A 19,061-nucleotide genomic window follows, 5' to 3' on the forward strand; every position below is an offset into this window, starting at 1 on the left:
TATTTATTATATATATATTACTCGTATCCTTGCCTAGTATCCATATTATTTGCTAGTTTGATAGGTCAATTGTGTCAAGTGTCCCAGATATTTATTTACATTAGACCCTTAACAAAAATAGTGTATGAAAAAAACATCACAAAACTGTCATTTTTGATTGGAACATTTTTTTAAACCATCGGAATTGATTGTGCTTTTGATTGTGAGTAGGAAAAACCATATTTTCCAAAATTGAAAAAAAATAATGTGTACACTTTTTTGTGAAAATGCCCAAATATCGTAAAATATTTGCAAATGTTTACTCAAACGATGCAAATATATAATATTCCGCAAGAATTTGAAGACACCTTGTATCATCATCATCCCAGCCTATATACATCCTACTGCTGCATAGGCACAGGCCTCCTCTCAGAATGAGAGGGCTTGGGCTGTTATTTCCACCTTGTATGCTAACTTAAATAAACTTACTATATGCAAAATGTCTCTAAAAAGAGCCTTTCAAACTTCCCTAATTAAGTAAAGGAAACTAGAAGCTTACGTTCGCAACGCAGTCTCAGCGCACACGTCGCTTGCGCAACCAATTACGGACCAATCACGATGTCCGGTCGTTGGCCTATCCTTATGTAATTTTTGAAGGCCCACTTTTATTTCAAGTCGGTTTATTGGGTGAGAGCTTTCTCTAAATGTATGAGACTGAGATATTTACAAGTTCAATATAATTTTGATATTTTTCGACGCAAGGCTGAAAAAGGTTAAAAACAATACAATACAATAAAATGACTCTTTATTGAACACCAGATAATATAGTAAGATTAGTAAGCGATACATAAAATAGGTCGACAGAAAGAAAAATATAAAAAAACTGAAAAAAAACAAACGTTTTAACTTTACTCTTTGGTGGTAGTAGGTATACAACTAACAATGGGTTTTAAGTTAAAAATAGTCTAACTTTATATACCTAATTTTTCTGGACTGTATTTGCAGTATCGTCTGATTCCGAATTTCAAGTCAATATAATCCGTCGGTCGATATTCTAAATTTCATGTCAATACATAAATATACCGGGCATAGCCTGTAATACGAGCAAATAATTAAAACATAGATCGTACACGACGAACTAAACCACATTAGTTCAGCGACTTTTAAAAATAATGGAGTCTTCAGATTTTACTTTTTTCATACAAATTAAATACTGCAATCAATGTACTCCATCCTAGAACACTACTGACGTCGCCTGTCATGCTACAAACATCAACCATTTTGGTTATAAAAATTAAAAAACTAATTATTTTTAAAATTCGCTGAACTAATGTTGTTCAATTTAACGAGTATGATCTATGTTTAATTATTTGCTCATATTACAGGCCACACCCGGTATAGTAGTTATAATTCGTCCGACTATAGGAATAGATGAAATTCTAGGTACTTGATTACACACACAGCTACATGAAGAACTGATTGCAGAAAAGGAGAATGAGTTAAATGAATGAGTGAATGGCAAAATCCCGCTGTCATTAAGGACATGACATGTTCTTGTGTGTGTGACCTCAACTCCGGTGGCACTACCTATATGTTCTTTCCCATTTCATTTTACAGAATCGCAAAGTGAAGTGAAAGAGTAACGTTATGTTATACTAATTTAATTAGATAATGGTGTTAGGTATAACCAATAAAATAACCATACTATATACATACCGTAGACGACCAGATGGCCAAGTGTTTAGAGAATCTGAGCTGGTTAGTTGAGGCTAGGTCAATTGGTGTCAAGTGTCCTATGTTTTATTATTATTATTATACTCATAGACGCCAAATTTAACGGATTCTAATAATGGAATCTCATCCATCACCACAAACCATACATTTCATTAGACAAGATGCTACGGGATATTGACCGTGGAACCTTTCATAGTAAACGTCATAGTGACGTTGCATTAAATAATAAGGAAAATCATAATGACTTTTCCTTTGTAAAGGTTCCATTTTGGCTCATGAATTAGAGTCCTTGACCGTACCATTCAATTATAGCAAGGGAATTCCCCGATTTCATCACAGTAGGTACGAGTATACTTAAGTACCTAATGGAAAATGCTTATTCTAAACAGTCCCAATCGTAGGTGCGAAAAACGAAATATATTATTATCTAGATATGTATTATTCAGTATTATTTATTATGGAATTTTGTCGCCCCCTCAAAACTGCCGCCCAGGGAGGACCGCCCCCCGCACCCACTACACTGAGTAGGAGTAGGACACAATAAAAGCTAATAAAAAATAATACTAAGATAAAATTTAACAATTCATTCATTTAAATCGCACTCCCGATATTTTCGTTCACAGATGGCGCTCCTGTCTTCAACTTCGCTCGCCGCCGGTAGATGGCGGTACATGCTATCAGCGCCACGTATCTTCACTTCATCAAGCTTTTCTTTACCAAACACTGCTTTCTGCATCTTCGTCACATACGGTGTTATCTTGCAGACTAAAAGTCTTATGCAACTAGTTTCCTCGTCGGTTTGTTCCTTGATTATATCTTCTAATATGTCTGGAAGGGACTCATTTCTGGCCGCAGTAATTATATCCTGTAGTTTACGAGAGTTCTTGTTGAGTATCCACTGTGTAGTGTCTTCGAATCGGTATTGTTGGTTTGGTCGCTTTGGTCCCGCGAGGAATGTTGATATCTGGAAGGTATACACAAAACTTAAGTTAAGTGAACTTTAGACAAAGTTCGGAGTAAAAACTGCTGAGTGGTGGTGTTTATTACATCTTTGTATAAAGAATCGAGAAAACAAATACTGCCTACGTAGGTATGTATTTCATTTTACACACTTACATAGTAAAGGTGTGGCCAAACCGCTGCTTTCAAAACGGTGACGGTACGGAATCGCAGTGACGTATCGTATGCGGAAGGTTTTTTTTCATGCTTTCCACACCGCTGCTTAAAATACGCAAACGGTGCCGAGTCACACGACTTTTGTTCGGTAAAGACCTGAAGTTTACGACACGTCACTGCGATTCCGTATTTTAAGTAGCGGTGAGGAGAGCATGCGATAAAAACGGTGCGCATACGGTGCGTCACTGCGATTCTGTGCCGTCACCGTTTTTTAAGCAGCGGTTTGGTCGCACCTTAAGAGAGTATATTGGTTTTCTCAATTCTAAATTTCAATAAAGACATAATTTACTACGTATTATACATCTAAAGATCTATTATACATCTAAGTCTCAAGCAACATTTCCATACAAATATCTGCTTCAACTGGGGATTGAAACCGAGACCTTAAGCTTTGTAGTTAGGTTCTCTAACCATTAGAATATCGTCGAATGTCAAATTATAAATATTTACGCTTATTTTCTGTTTACATGAGTTTTCCGGCATTATAGTCAATCTTCAATCTGGGTCAATACATTCCGTGATAAGGGGGCGACACTAGCACATAAGTTAAACAAACCGCCATGCATGACAACGTCAGCTCTCTTTATATACTGAGCGGCAAAAAATCTGGCCCTCAAATGTAGCAGAATCGGTAATTTTTTACGAAGGATGGGCCAAATTTTTTGCCGCTGAGTATATTTTGTCGCCATGACGGATCATGACCAAAGAGTATCAATACCTATAGAAATCATGACATATTGATTAGTAACAAAATAAATGTTATTTACATCGCGAGTAACGATAGTATATTTCCAAAAATGTAATTGAAATAATATGATATTACAGCATCCTACGGCCATTTAAGATACTCGAAAAACATAAACATATAGTATGTGCTAGTGTTGCACTCTGACGGCATAAAATTGCAGTAATATTCCCTATTCAAATGTCTAGGATGATGATGATGATGATGATGATGACATTAAGCATTACTTAAAGTTACCATTTGAGCGACAAAAACCAGCGCATTGACAGCAACAGCACTGATCTGATTCGGCTGCAGCCCAAAAAGCCGGACTATATTCTTGAGCGGCGTCAAGGGATTTGGTACTTCATCGACTTGGTAATGCGGCCTGTTCTCTTCTGCAAAGTTTTCTCCACTGAAGTCTTGGTCGTTGGCGTCGTAAGGTTTGCGACGGTTCGCTGAGCCAGGGTTGTTTGAGTTTTGGAATGCGCGTACGACGAATTCTGCTACTTTTTGGGCTATAGATTCTGAACCTGGAAATGTAGAGAAAGTATTGGTATTATGTAGGTAATTAACATAAGTTTTTCATTCAAAGAGGCGGGTATCTTAACTATAAGTTGAATAGGTATGGATTTTAACGACTGTTAAGATGGTAGTTTGGCCTGTGCCTCTAGTCACTCAATGTTAGCTTGAAAAGATCCCTTTTAGGGATAAGTTTGCCTTTGTGCTCTTTTTGTTTAGTTGTTTTTTAATTATTTTTGTGTTTTATGTACAATATAATGTTTACATATATAGATACATACTCAAGCAGAAGGTCGTGGTGAATCTGGGCTTGCACCTATGAGTTTTACGAATTTACCTATGTGCATAATTACTCTGTTCTTGAGCTTTTCAGTAAAGTATAAAATTGTGAGAAAAGTTTTGTACACTTGTATAGCAATTCAATGATTTGTGTGAAGTTCCCAGTCCGCGCTGGGAACTAGTGAAAACTAGAGCCTAAGCCTTCACACCCTGAGAGGAAGCCTGCTCAGCAGTGCGACGTATGTAGGCTGGAGATGATGATGATGATTATACTAAGGTAATGAATGTAATCACACATTTAATCACTTTGGTAACAAGAGTACTTCATTTCGATACAGCTTTACAGTATGAAAGGTATCACGACACGATATCGACACCAGGTGATCTAGATCTAGATAAACCTAAAGTATCGGTAACAAGTTAAAGAATTAAAGCACTTACCAAGAAAATCCTTCGCAAATTTCATTCCGTTACTTAAATGATCGATTATTCCTTCATTTCTCTGACTTGCCACCGCTTGTATAAGCAAAACCATAATGAGTACACGTGCTGCCATCTCAGGGGATCGCGCAGAACTAGCACGCGCCGTTGCTCGCGCCATGCTTCGTTTAATGCCCTAACGATGCGCTTGAGTATCGGAGCATGCGAACAATTACTATAAAGGATGTTGGTACAAGAGAAAAACAAGATTCATGCTGATTTTATGCTGAAAACTGTCAATGCTTAAAAACGATTTTAATTTTGATATTGGTTTTAATTGAAATTTCGCAATTGGGATTGAGTAAAAGCCGTCTTTGAAAATAGATGGCGTTAGTGGTATGTAAGGTTAAGACTTGTAAGTTTAGCGAAAAGTAGAGTTGATAAAGCGGTCATTTTATACTTTGTTGCTAAACATTATGCTTTCGAAGCCTTTTACTAACTTGTAGATACAAAACTACACCCTGTATGTTAAGTATGTCGCAAAGAAATATGAAACAATGACAAACAATAGAACATCAACCAGCGGCCAACACTTTCATCAGTGTCTTTATCTGAGTTAGGAAACGACTTGTTCCTGTAACACTTTTTCGAAACTATTTTTTAATTCGACCTTGTAACGATTTTGGAAGTTATTTGTGATATTATTTACATTTGAACTTGTTTGTACTGTTTCCTTCCCATCCCATCCCAGCTTTACAGTAAAGGAAAACATCGTGAGGAAACCTGCGAAGTAACTCAATGGTGTGTGTGTGAAGTTTCCAATCCGCACTGTTTCGTTCAAATGATATTAATTTGTTTTGGCAAGAAAAATCATGCAAGTAGTCGCTCGATAACCCCTTCATACTCGTCTCACTGCTGGGCACAGGCGTTTCAGAATGAGAGCGTTCGGGCCGTAGTCCCCACGCGGGCGCAGCCTAGTGCGGGTTGGGTACTTCACACGTAGATACCCACTGTTAAGTTGCTTCGCAGTTTGTGCGCGTTTCCTCACGATGTTTTCCTGCACCGCAAAGTTCAAGCTGCGAGCCAGAGTATTGTATTTTCACGTTACTTATATGTATATTAAATAGTAAATGACTGACTGTCTGGCAGATAGCGCACAGTTTAAACCACAGAAGTTACAGACTTGAAATGGCATACATACTTATTCCTTGAGATCAAGGAATAAGTATGTATGCCAACTAAGAGGGGGTTTTTTGAAATTCCCACTGGATAGAAAGCTAGCCAATGTTTTTCTTCCATGGGAGCGAATTCTAATATGAAGTACCTATGGAATCTAGTCTCTAATTTAGTTTTTCAAATGACTTTAGTAGGTAACTGAGACATCACAATTTGAAATAGTGGTTTGCAATATTTATTTCATAGTAAGGATTACAATAATCAATTACCATTTAAATAAGTAATTAATTCCAAAATTAATTGATTACGTCCAACTACGACTTATATAGTGAATTTATCAATTCATTTTTAATTAAGTCGAAACATAATCCAATTTCTGTAAATGACTGTTTGTTTCTAAATAAAATAAATAATTGTACTGTTAGTGTTTTTATGTAGGTACAGTCAAGGGCAAAGATATCGACACGGTCAAAGTTGCAAAAATATGTATACACGGCCTTAATGTTAAGTGCATAAAGTCGTGTGTACATATTTTTGAATCTTTGCCCTTGACTGTACAATGAAGAGTTTACAATGCAATACAATACATCCACAAGACTCCTCCTAAAAACAACGCAATATGTCATGGTGGAGAAATTACCTACCTGTAATCTAATTAACTTAAGCGTTGTTAACACGGATAAATCTTTATCTGCACGACCTGTTTGCCATGACCGCTACATTGTCGCGCTTAGCAGACCACAATAATAAGGAACAGTCTCCAAAGATGTCATTCCAAACCCATCAGTCATCAGAGCAAGCGTCTAGAAAAATGCTCGCTTTACTCTTTCTATTCTCCGTGAATCATGCCACAGCGGATTTCACCACCGAAGAAATACAATTTTTAAATGAACTACCATTGGACAAACTGTTAAAACTAAAGTCATCATTGCAAGAGTTAGTCACAACAGGGTATGACAATATGACCATTCCAACTACACCGCCTATGATAGAAAGATTTGGAGCTCAAGCTATGGCTGTCAAAGCACCGCCCATCAAACGAGGAGATTACGAAGAAGAGATAATTCACAAAAAGGAAAGCAAAATCAGCAACATATTTTCTATGTCCGTGACAACATTGGCGTTTCTAGCCTTCGGTGGTTATTTACTTTGCCTCATAGTGCAAGCTGTAAAAGCTAAGCAGCAGTACCCTCCGAACACACCGCAGCCGACGTTGTTCTTAAGTGCTGGAATCAAGAAGAAGCCTCAAAGTCAGTTTACGACTTACGGAAGGAGAAGGAGAGATAATAGAGAGAAGAGAAGTTTGAGACAGATAGAGGTGCCGCCGGAAGAGATGTTCTCGGCTTTGCTGCAGCTTTGCGAAGGGTTTGCGAAGTGGAGTGAAGGAAATGTTAATACCGATAATTTTTAATAAGTTTTAATTGAACCTGCGAGTATGCTTCGACTATAAGATTACCCTCTATATGGGTTAAGGTACATAAACTTTCAGTATCTTGTCAGTAAGTACGGCCACTTATTTCTGCTATAAAAGTGAATCAAATTAGTACCTAACCAGTTATTTGAACAAACACAAATATGGGCTTTTGCATTCTGCGTTTTTTAAACGCGCCGTCGACGTGCATTTGTATCAATACAAACGCGATACGCACGCGAGTTGTATAGCTGCCCTATGGATATGTACTCTGTGCCTATGGAAATAGAAAGCCAAACGCGCTACCAACGGCCGTTTCTAAAACACGCGTCCGTCGGTTAACAGCGCGTTCAAAAACCCGGTGCGCAATAAGCTTCTAAATACCTACCGGCATAGCCTAACTAAAAAATATTAGAAAGGCTTGAAAAAATGTCCAAAGTTTAGTTTTAATATGCATTAATTATCCGTGAACCTCTTATTGAACTGATTTAATTCTGCGCTGTTAATTTATGTTAAGTATGCTGCAGTTCTTGTGTGTAGTAATAAAATAAAATACGAGTAAGCTTATTTATGTAACGGATACCTGCTTATCTTAAATCTTAATGAGAGCGTTATGAACAACATGTTATTTTTCGCCAGAGGCCGTTCAAAACGCTGTTTATCTCAAAAGCAGGAAGCCAGATTGCCCGCTGTAGTTCTTATAATGGAGTGTTGCCAGTAGAAAGATTAAACCCAAAAAGCGGTTAATTTTTACCCTTATATTAAGAGTACCTCTATGCACCAGAAAACCACAATGAACATGATTTAAGACCTACCTTTTTGTATTTTTTGTAATGTAGAATTTTTTGGACAAGGTTTACCTTTTCCAAGTTGAATCATGCATTTTTACCTTGACCTAGTTGGATCATGAACAATCAATGTTGAATTTTAAAATTTTGACAATTTAAGGGTTAAGGGGATAACGTTAAACTATCAGATAAATGATGATGATACTCGTAATGTACTAATGTCCTCCACGACCGTACCCGTCGATGGCGAAGTCTCTCACGAACTAAAGTCGGTATGTTTCGCTCATGTAAGAAAATATGGCTCGCGAATCCGGACTTTGTGCTAAATCAGGTAGAACTAACTACTAATACCATGCAAAATCAGCTACAGTCAAGATTAGACGCCTGCTTTTCAACATGTTTCGAATTCTTCGAATTCGAATTCGAATAGCTACGGCTTTAGATTTCAATCTATTAGTGTTGGAAGGTTAAGGTTAGAGCTAAATTACGAGTATAGTACCTACTACTACTCTAGACCCAAGGAGCGCTCCTAAACAAAAGTTACCTATATAATTTAATTAACTTAATTAACCTTCTTAATCGTGAGGAAACCTGCACAAACCTGCGATGCAATTCAATGGTGCGTGTGAAGTTCCCAATCCGTACTGGGCCCGCGTGGGAACTATGGCCCAAGCCCTCTTGTTCTGAGAGGAGGCCTGTGTAATTAACAAGTATGTGACTCTACATAATTGGTAGAATTAATTATTTTCTGCAACATACATGATATAGTAAACTAGGTAAACCAATTTCTCTATACTTGTCTTGTGCAAATACTTGCGTCTTTCGTATTTTTTTTTCGTGTTTTTTTTTGTGCAATTTATCTTATTGGTTGGGTATTAATAAATGCTACTGGCAACACTGCAACAATCTGTAAACGTTTTCAAACTGTCAAATGATCACGCTAACACCTAATAATAGCTTCTTTGCTTTAAAGATTCTATTGAACATCCCACTCGAAGATTTGCTTTTATTACTTGTTAATAATGGTCTTTACTGCTTTGTTTTAGAGTTTAGTTCAGTTCGGGTAAACTCCATGTATTTGGTTATGTTTGTGGGTAGGATCTCGTAATTACGGGTGCTGTGTTGGATCTGTCAACGCCTTGTGTTTACAGTAGGCACCAGCTCTTGGCAAACGTAAACTATGCCGTTGCACGGCTAAATTGTGATGTTATAAACTAGCTGATATTTTTATATTACATTTTGTTTGGATGCGAAATGTAGTTTGGTTTTGATTAACAATATTTTATGGTCGATGAGAAACAAAATCTAAAGGCAAATGCAAGATGTTTCTAATACTTAGTTCGTCTTGCAGAAAAATAAACTTGATTTAAAGTTAGGTAGTGTAGTAGTGTCAACTGTCACGCTTAAACCAGGTTTAATGCAAAATCAAGTTTTATTTTCTTAGGCATTGTTTTTTTTAATTTTATTTTTTTATTCGACAGGATGGCAAACGAGCAAGTGGGTCTCCTGATGGTAAGAGATCCCCACCGCCCATAAACATCTGCAACACCAGGGGTATTGCAGATGCGTTGCCAACCTAGAGGCCTAAGATGGGATACCTCAAGTGCCAGTATTTTCACCGGCTGTCTTACTACGCCGAAACACAACAGTGCAAGCACTGCTGCTTCACGGCAGGATTAGAGAGCAAGATGGTGGTAGCAATCCGGGCGGACCTTGCACAAGGTCCTACCACCTGCTGCAACTAGCTGTATTAGGGACTGTGTCAGTGACAGCGTTAATTAAAACATGCTCGTGTATTTTAGACTTCGCTGCGCTTCTATTTTTATTTTTCCGCTTCTAAAGTGATCTATTGCACAGTCAGATGTTGCATGTATTGAACAGTATTTAGGAATAGACACCGGCGTTAATATCAGAAAGATCAAATCCACTAACGGGTCTAACATTTTTCAATTTCAATTATTAGTTTAAAAGAGTTTTTGAGTATTCTACACAGACATACTACTAACAACCTACCTCAAGAGTTGACCTGGGAATGTAAAGATGCCATACATGACTTCATAAATATCCACTTTGTAGATAAGGGGCGCACACATGTCCCGTTCCCGATGACATGTTGTGTAAACAGCCACTCGATACACAATTTTAACCTCTTCACCACCAGAGTCATCCAGTCGTGACAGCCAATGGAATGCATCACACGCCACGATCATATACATGGCCAACATTCAACTCGAAATTAATCCTTCTAGTTGATTTGTCGCTGATTTTTCTGTGGCGTAGGTACAGAGCACGTCACTTCGTTTGTTTTGTGGCGGTGAAGAGGTTAATGAAAAAATATGGCTTCTCTACATTTTTAGAGAAAGAATTGAATTACTTAGGTATAGCATTTTTTATATAAAAAAAAATAACAAAAAATTTAACCGACTATAAAAACCATGAAAATAATTTTCTACCAGTCTGAAGTCGGTCGGTGCCTCTGCACGAGCCAGCAGGAGTGGAGTCCTATAGTCACCTACCTCACCTACGCACTTTATTGGGCTTCAATCACTCCTGCTGGCTTGTGCTGAGGCACCGACCGACTTCAGACTGGTAGAAAATTATTTTCATGGTTTTTTTATAGTAGGTTCAATTTTTTGTTATATTTTTTTTTACGCTTTTTAGTGTATTTAATCTAAGATACAGTAGTTTATATCAACTGCTCGTCACCTTTTACGAAAGATTGCTTTTTCCGATGCAGAGACGTTCATTATTTTAGGTGTCCTGGTGCTTCACCACCCGTTTTACCATATGCATTACGAGGAGCATAAATTGCTTAGCAACTGTGTCAAAGTAATTAAAATTCAACCCGTGAAATACTTGTTATTGAGTAGTAACTCCGATGATCAACTGTGGTCTTCTTCATCGGTTCCATTTTACCAAATGATGATTTTCAAGAGCAAATGTACGAACTACTAAATATCATACAACATTTGAAGAGTTCCCTTGAGTTCCTTAAGATCCAATCATCAGATCCTAATTTGGTGCTTATGGGACCTAATTGAAGACATTCCTTGATAAACGCAAAAAAAAAATTCAAATGTGTTCATAAATGACGGAGTTCTGAGGTAAAAAACATAAATAAAAGAATAAAACCGAATTGATAACCTCCTCCTTTTTTGAAGTCGTTAAAAAAAAACAGAAACGAATATGAGAACCTCCTCCTTTTTTAAGTCGGTAGAAAATTACACTGTCATTTTGTGCGTCAGCTCAACTTTCTTGAGAAAATACTGCGTGGAACTAAATTAAACTACTAACTAGGTCCTAGTTCCAATTCCTATATAGATCCTAGTTACTAGGATATTAAGTCGTGAAGCTTAGGGGGCGGGTACCCTCTAGTGTCCACTACTAGTGTTACGAAGCGCTCATTGTGTAGGGTGGCTTTGGCTTTCACCAAAACTGTCGTCACTAGGCTAAAACTTTCAAATCCACTGCCATTTGTATGAAATGAGATTCGCGTTAAGAAATAGTCCAAGTTTCAGTCAAACACTTTCTTATTAACGCGCCCTCCTGTTGATGCCTCTAGTTGCCCTCCAAACTTATTAGGTGAAATCCAGAGACAACCCTAGCCTGGAAACTCGTTGGCAAACTCCGAATTGGTACCATTAAGTATGTAAGTATCTATGTAAAACGTTACAAATAAAATGTTATTACAACTCCATTCTTCTTATTTTACTCGAAGATCATTCTGAAGACATACCATTTTATCTGAAAGTGTTGTTTAACGTGCTGATATGGCATTTGAGGTAATGGTTGGCGAGTTCAAAGGTTTACGGCCCAGGATCACGTCACTAAATTGAATTCTTCGTAACCAATGGAATAGCCTCGTAAAACCAGCACTGCTGTCGATCCAATGATGCTCATAAAGACTCGTTTAGGAGTAAAGTGTTTATGGGTGCTGTATAAGGAATTGTAATGTAGTACCTAGGACTGAAATCTTCAAGTTAAGGTTATAACACTGCACGGTGACTTTTGAAGGTTGAACAATCTAGACCTAGTGGAACCGTTACTGGTAGGTATAATATGTTTGAAAATAAAGACATTTAAAAAAAAACTAATTATTATAGACTTAGCTGTTGCCTAGTGGGATTTAAAGATTAATTAAAATTATGCAAAATCTAGTAAGGCTAATCAATTTACACGAAAACTGCTTTTCATACAGACAGCGATAACGATTCCCAACCACTAAACATTGGTTGATTCTTTATCTACCAATTTTGATGTATTGCCAATAAAAACAAAATCTACGTTTGTAGAGGTTTGTACGTGATGCTCTTTAAAACATTGATTAAGTAGAAACACATACTTACCTAGTGACCGAAATTTGTTTTGTATAAAAACAAATAAAACATGGAATAAAGATAAGTTTATTGAATTTATTTACAAACGAAAGGTACAAACCTAGCTTTAAGATAATTATCCCAACCTATATACGTCCCACTGCTGGGCACAGGCCTCCTCTCAGAATGAGAGGGCTTGAGCTTTATGATGACTGGGAAAATATAAAAAAATAGTAAAACCAGTTATTTTAGTAAGGACATACATTCCCTTGTCTCGCTACAGCTTTTAGCACGGGTGGTTTTATGCAATGCTCATGAAAACCACGATGTACCTAATTTATGGGAATTTGCTAGGATTTTTTTACGAAGTCATGTATAATATGCGATAAGATTTAAAAGCAAGCGATGCTAAAAAGGTTAGTAACTTAAATATCTTTTACAGTTAAAAAAAATCAAAGTAAAAACATAAGTATGAAAGTTATCAATTATCTTAACCGTTGTTGCGTGCGAAATCTCGCCAGCGCCCCTGGATCATAACTCAATACTAACGAGATCCAGTGGTTTTGAATAACTGCTGGCTATCGTATTTACATGCTGCGTGAATTGTTGGTACAAGTATACTACTAGCACCTAGGCCGCATCAACAATGTGCACTAACTTGTATTACATCGATATAAGATTTAAAAGATTCTTCAAGATAAGACGAAGGAAATTCTTGAAATCTAACTTTCGTGCTTATTTAACGCTTTACTGCCAGCAGGATAACTTATTGATTTTTCAGCGGGGCGCAGTAGATAAGTTAGTAAGTAGATAAGGCAACTGGAAGTGTCCAAAAATAAGTACTTAACATGGCCTTGAGTTAAGATAAAGTTAATTTATCATCTAACTGAGACAAAAGAAGAGAAAATATCTTCCTCGTTTGAAGTAGGTAAAAAATTAGGTAATCTAATCATAGACCCTGAATACATAATACTTAGTACGTCACAGGTTTGACATTTGAGTTCAACAGCCACTACATTCACCGCCGATGGGGCGATGGTCTAGTGTAAGTAGCAGTCTAGCAGTCACAGTAGGTACATTCCCGGATAACAACTGCCAAAAAGATTAGAATCGCTTTATGCCAACGACAGTGACGTTGCACTGGTATAGGCATCAATCTTAAATGTAGAGTCAGCTAAGCTGCAGTGATTCCTTAAGTACCTAGATTCAAGAGACCGCGACCGGGCCACGCGACTATGAATTTAATTTCTACTTACCAAGCAGTAGGTCGAGCAACTCGGTCGCGGTTGTGAGTCGCGGTCGCCGGTCGCGGTTAGGAGCCGCGATCGCCGGTCTCGGTTGTGAATCGGCACCAACAATGGAACGCTACCATTACCATACACATAATCAAATCGAAAACAAACATGCCTTAATACCATATTGCAATTTCGTAGTCCCAACCTTTATTCGAAAATGCAATCGCATTGTTAAGCGCTAGTTAGACATAGCTCTCCATATAATAAGGACACGACTTTGTGAGTTACTGTTATGAACATAGGCCCAACAAATTACAATTTCAAATGGCATTCGTATAAATACCAACCAATAGATATAAAGCAGAAGTATAGGTGTGCAATTGCATACGAGATACAAGGGTCTAGCGCGACCACATGTCCACTTAGGCACTACATTAAGCAACTAACAATAAATATATCAGGCAACAAAATACATCGCGCGCACTGTTGACAAATCCCGTAATAAAATATAAGCATTTACAATAAAATTAATTATTATTTACACGGTCTGGTGGGCCAGAGAGCGCGGGAAAGATTAGTATGGGTAAGACCAGAATTATTTTTATAAAATACATGCACTCTAAGCATGCGTCGTAAGTTGAGTGTCGAGTGGACAAGACCGGCCAGAGTGGAAAGCCTTGGGGGAGGCCTATGTCCAGCAGTGGACGTCTTTCGGCTGACATGATGATGATGATGATGATTCACTTTTGAGGAGTTCCCTTGATGAGCAGGATGTCACTGCTAAATAATTGTTACCAGATTTACATCAGTTTGCCAAATCTTCAGTCCCCAGTTTTATTGGATTAGCTTATGCGTTTTTTGCTTCAGTTGGTATATAAAATTCTCTTTATTCGTTTTATCCCATGGGATATTCGGAAAATCTTTGAAACAGTTTTTACCTAATAGTATTACCTACTTGCATGCCAAATTTGAAGTTCCTAATAATTATACTTACGCAAATAGGGCTATTTTGAAGTGAAAATATCCCATTTTATTTCCTATCCCGTGGGAATTTTGCTAAATCCTGAAAATTGTTTTTAGCTGTTAGTATTACCTACTTTTTCGCCAAATTTGAAGTCCGTAATAATTATAGTTACGGAAATAGGGTCATTAATTAAAAGTGAAAAAACAAATCCCATTTATTCACTATCCCGTGGGAATTTCGTAAAATCCTGAAAAGTGTTTTTAGCTGTTAGTACCTATTACCTACTTGCATGCCAAATTTGAAGTTTCTAATAATTATCCGCTCATAGACAACTGCAACACCATGGGGATTGCAGATACGTTGCCAACCTAGAGGCCTAAGATGGGATACTTCAAGTGCCAGTAATTTCACCGGCTGCATGTCTTACTCTCCACGCCGAAACACAACAGTGCAAGCACTGCTGCTTCACGGCAGGATTAGAAACGTTTTTTTGGCCAACTGAGGTTCTAAAACTCTGAACCCTAAAAACACAATTACATATTATTATCTACTCTAAACTCACAAGGCATATCCCCTATTTGCTTTTGTCCGCCAGCCATGCTGGAGGTCCGGGGGCCCCGCGGCGCCTGCTTTATCGCACGCTGCGCCCGCGCCGGACACCTCCCCCACCCCCCTCGCTGTGTAGGGACACCATCATTAATGTACGCGGTTTGTAGTTGGAGTGTACGTTGTAGTCATTAGGGTTTGTTGTTAGAGATAGTGTTTGTAATTAGACGCGCGTAGATTAAGACGAGCTACCAGAAAAAATTCCAACGTATGCTTGTGTTCCGTCCATACAATTTGATCAGCAAAATAGAATGCTGCATCGAGCCCAAAGTACAAACTGAGCGACTGAAAAATGATTCATCCCATCACCATCATTATTGAAAATTTTGCAGAAATATAACTTTTGTGGACGCTACTTTGAACTTAAAATCTATCGAGAAAATTTTCACTTTCCCAATTCTGTCTCAATGTCTTGTCTAAAATTAGGGTTTATACAGATAAAGGTTTATATAGAACACAACTGGCACACGTTCAACGATTGTCGAAATTTTTAATATTTGACTTCAATCATTACCTTACTCTTTACTTGCTTTTGCTTGCTTGAATGCATGAGACGGACTTCCAAAGTAACGCCTCTAGATTAGTTGTAAGTTTTTGTTTTAGGTGGGTAAATTTTTTACGTGGATTTTTCTGGGTTCAAAGTTTCAGTTTTCTGTATTTTACTTATTTGAGCTTTATATAAGCAATTTCCTGAGAAATAATGAATGAAATACCGTCTTCATCAATAATTATAATAACTTAAGTATTTGCCAATAGACGCCAACAAAACCACAAAAATAAAATGAATATCCTCCAAAATTAATTACCTGTGATTGCCCGAATATCGAATAATTTAGTAAAAAATTACTACAGATCACCATGAATATCCAATTCAGAGACACCTGCAAAATCGTGCCCACCATACGACTCCCGCGCAGGCAATAACTCGCAGCACCATCAGGCGTCGCGCGAGACTTTTATTGTGATTTACGCGAACACAACCTTTGTGCCTTTTTAATTCTGCACGAACCCGCGATCTGCCGGTTACTGATGATCGATTACGGATCGATGAATGTTGGAACTTGGAACACGGTACTTCTGTTTGGTTAAGCATTTTTGGTGGTTAAGAAATTGGAATTAATTAAGCTAATACAAGTAGGTTTTAGTTTAAACTAGACTTTTCTTGCGACTCTACATGCGTAAACCATTACTATTCCCGCAATTTAATTGAAATTTCAGGAGTTTAGTGAAATCCCAAAAAATCAAACATGTTCTTCATTTGCTTATGTGAAGAAAACCCCTGAAAAGTTTTACTGTGCGGTTAAGATTTTGAGATTTTACATGTATCCCGCGGGAATATTGGGACCAAAAGTAACCTACATAGCTGAACGTATTAAAAAAACATTTTTTTAATCAAATTTCATCTAAATCCGTCCAAGTGTTTTAGCGAAAAAAGAGTAACAAACAAACTCGCAAACACATACTCGTGTACAAACTTTCGTATTTAGGTATATTAATGGTTATTATTTAGTAAGTGCCTATTGCTAAATTTGCCCACAATTTAAGCTTCATTTAGTTGCGATCTGTACTCACACAAATGTATACCCTAACATGCACTCGGCAGGCATGTATGTCAAAGTAAAATGATCAATGTTGAAGAACGAAATTTTTGTAGACAACCGTGGAAATACGTACTATTTAAGTACGTATTGGTATCCAATCTAAACTAAAACACGGCATTGGAATGCTCTAACTAAACTTTTTTAATTTAAATACAAGCAGGCAGCTCCATTATCAGCGATTAGTAAGATAACTAGCAAAACACATTTTAATCAAACATTAGTGATACCAAACGGACGTAGGAGTATCTGAAGTATTTATTTATTAAAATCATTTTTTAAACCTGCCTGCATTTTCCTATAACATTTTATTCAATTATCTCTGATCGAATCGAGCTAATTCTCGTTATTAATGGGCGATTAATATTGAATTTCATATAGACTAATGTTTTAAAATACGATTATGCAAATATTATTAGTTCTTAATAAACAGTTTAAATATTTGATGGGCTCGCCACACGAGCGGCGCGGCGGAGGCCCCAAGCTAATTACAATAAATACAACAACACATTTGAATCGATCACATCGGAAAGTTATTCGTATTATTTATCGATACTAATAACCGTGATGTACGGTTATCGGTGTGTATTTTTATTTTAATGTATAATATAAACAGATATACGCGTCTGTTAGATATCCGTGGCGAGTCTCACACGATCCGGTATTATTTATGACGATTATTGGGCAGCGCGAGCGCCGATATAAAGCATTTCCCGAGGCGACACACGGCGCAGTGTTGCCGATCGATAGTTGAATATCGATTTTATATCGATAGCAAATATACCGATAGTTCATAACGAGACATTGCTATTTATAAAGTGCATATTATCGATAGTTTTGAAGTTGTGGAACACAGTGCATCGATACTATTGATTATTTTGGACAATCGTTAATAGTAGATCACTTTGGAAAACTATCCAGACCAAAACTACAGTATCAATACGAGCTATATACAATTATTGCTTTCTAGAACATAGAAAGTATGGCAGGGTAGGATCTAGTGGGTGCCCCGAGCGTCAATTCTAAAAGGGTGCTAAATTCCATTTTGTAAACTTACTTTAACTAATAGAAACTGCATCGGGGTGGGAAGCAAAGGGGCTCGAATTCCCTTTTACCTCCGTTCAAAAATTTTGTAGCTGTTCAGCGTTGTAATGTTGACATCGATACTATCGATAGGCCTATATTAGTGTAGCTTGTTATAGATGAAAACTATCGATTGTGAAACCATCGACAATGTGGTAACACCAATACGGCGACGCGGCGCGAGCCTCTATTCTATAATCTCAGATCGTTCTCATTCATTTCTACTTAAATTACGAATGTCGTGAATCGACGATAGGGCTTCGAGTGTCGGAAGGATTTACGCGGCATCCACGATAAACGCGCGATTCTTCTTAATGTCACTTAATTCGTGTGAAACGAAGTATTGAGCACGATATCAGCAGGTGGATTGATGTTTGATTAAGGTCCTGTCAGTTTTACAACTTTCTCATGAGTTGGTGGAGTGATATTAAATGATAGTAGGTATATCGGATAACTCACGTCTGAAATCGAGTCTATATAAGTAGCTCGACATGTTTCGGGGCTAATCCGTAGCCCTTCTTCTTTCAGACATGAGTTAGGTACCCGATATACTTACTATCATGTTACTATGAGTGAGTCTCACGGTAGCTTGATGTTCGAAATTGGTGGAGTGATGTTTTAAGGTCCTGTTTCACTACTTTTTCATGAGGTCCTGATATCTGTCACATACGAGACATCAAGAACTTATCAGGTACCGTTATCGGTACCGATTTTATGGACTCACATTATTGTAGGTACCACGTGAAAGTGTTAAAAATCTGTATATTGTTAGAAAAGTACAGGTCAAATATAATTTTCAACTAATTGGCCCTACTATATGTTAAGTCTAATTAGACTCGTTTGGGTCGTTCGGCTGTGTAGTCTACCCGAACCACACAATAAAATAGTACAAGTACCCCAACTAAAATTCATCCCTGCGAAAAACTTTCTTGCTACATGCTATAGATACTCCATTTATTTAAACATTTGAAACTTAACGGTTGTGTTAACTTCTATAATACTTAAGAAGATAATAAATACCGCTATTAAATGTACATGTACTTAGGTATT

At 37.4% G+C, this 19,061-nt stretch overlaps 2 protein-coding genes across 2 annotated transcripts; one reads left to right on the forward strand and one right to left on the reverse strand.

Moving 5' to 3' along the window:
* Window positions 1–2,284: 2,284 nt before the first annotated feature.
* On the reverse strand, window positions 2,285–4,971 carry LOC141429638 (uncharacterized). The gene is made up of 3 exons (XM_074090055.1): window positions 4,856–4,971; window positions 3,872–4,146; window positions 2,285–2,677 (listed from the first exon to the last, which is right to left on the reverse strand). Exons 1-3 carry the CDS (start codon window positions 4,968–4,970, stop codon window positions 2,297–2,299), a joined length of 771 nt encoding a protein of 256 aa, XP_073946156.1. The 5' UTR covers window position 4,971; the 3' UTR covers window positions 2,285–2,296.
* Window positions 4,972–6,719: 1,748 nt separating this feature from the next.
* Window positions 6,720–7,421, forward strand: LOC141429911 (uncharacterized). The gene has a single exon (XM_074090469.1). It carries the CDS (start codon window positions 6,720–6,722, stop codon window positions 7,419–7,421), a length of 702 nt encoding a protein of 233 aa, XP_073946570.1.
* Window positions 7,422–19,061: the final 11,640 nt, after the last annotated feature.

The sequence above is a fragment of the Choristoneura fumiferana genome, chromosome 7, assembly GCF_025370935.1.
Source record: "Choristoneura fumiferana chromosome 7, NRCan_CFum_1, whole genome shotgun sequence".
Taxonomy (NCBI): Eukaryota; Metazoa; Arthropoda; class Insecta; order Lepidoptera; family Tortricidae; genus Choristoneura; species Choristoneura fumiferana.

Coding starts and splice junctions, on each gene's coding strand:
- LOC141429911 (XM_074090469.1), top strand. CDS start 6,720: ATGACCGCTACATTGTCGCGCTTAGCAGACCACAATAATAAGGAACAG.
- LOC141429638 (XM_074090055.1), bottom strand. CDS start 4,970: ATGGCAGCACGTGTACTCATTATGGTTTTGCTTATACAAGCGGTGGCA. Junction 4,147..4,855: donor ATTTGCGAAGGATTTTCTTG/GTAAGTGCTTTA, acceptor CTACATTTCCAG/GTTCAGAATCTATAGCCCAA. Junction 2,678..3,871: donor TGGTTTTTGTCGCTCAAATG/GTAACTTTAAGT, acceptor TATACCTTCCAG/ATATCAACATTCCTCGCGGG.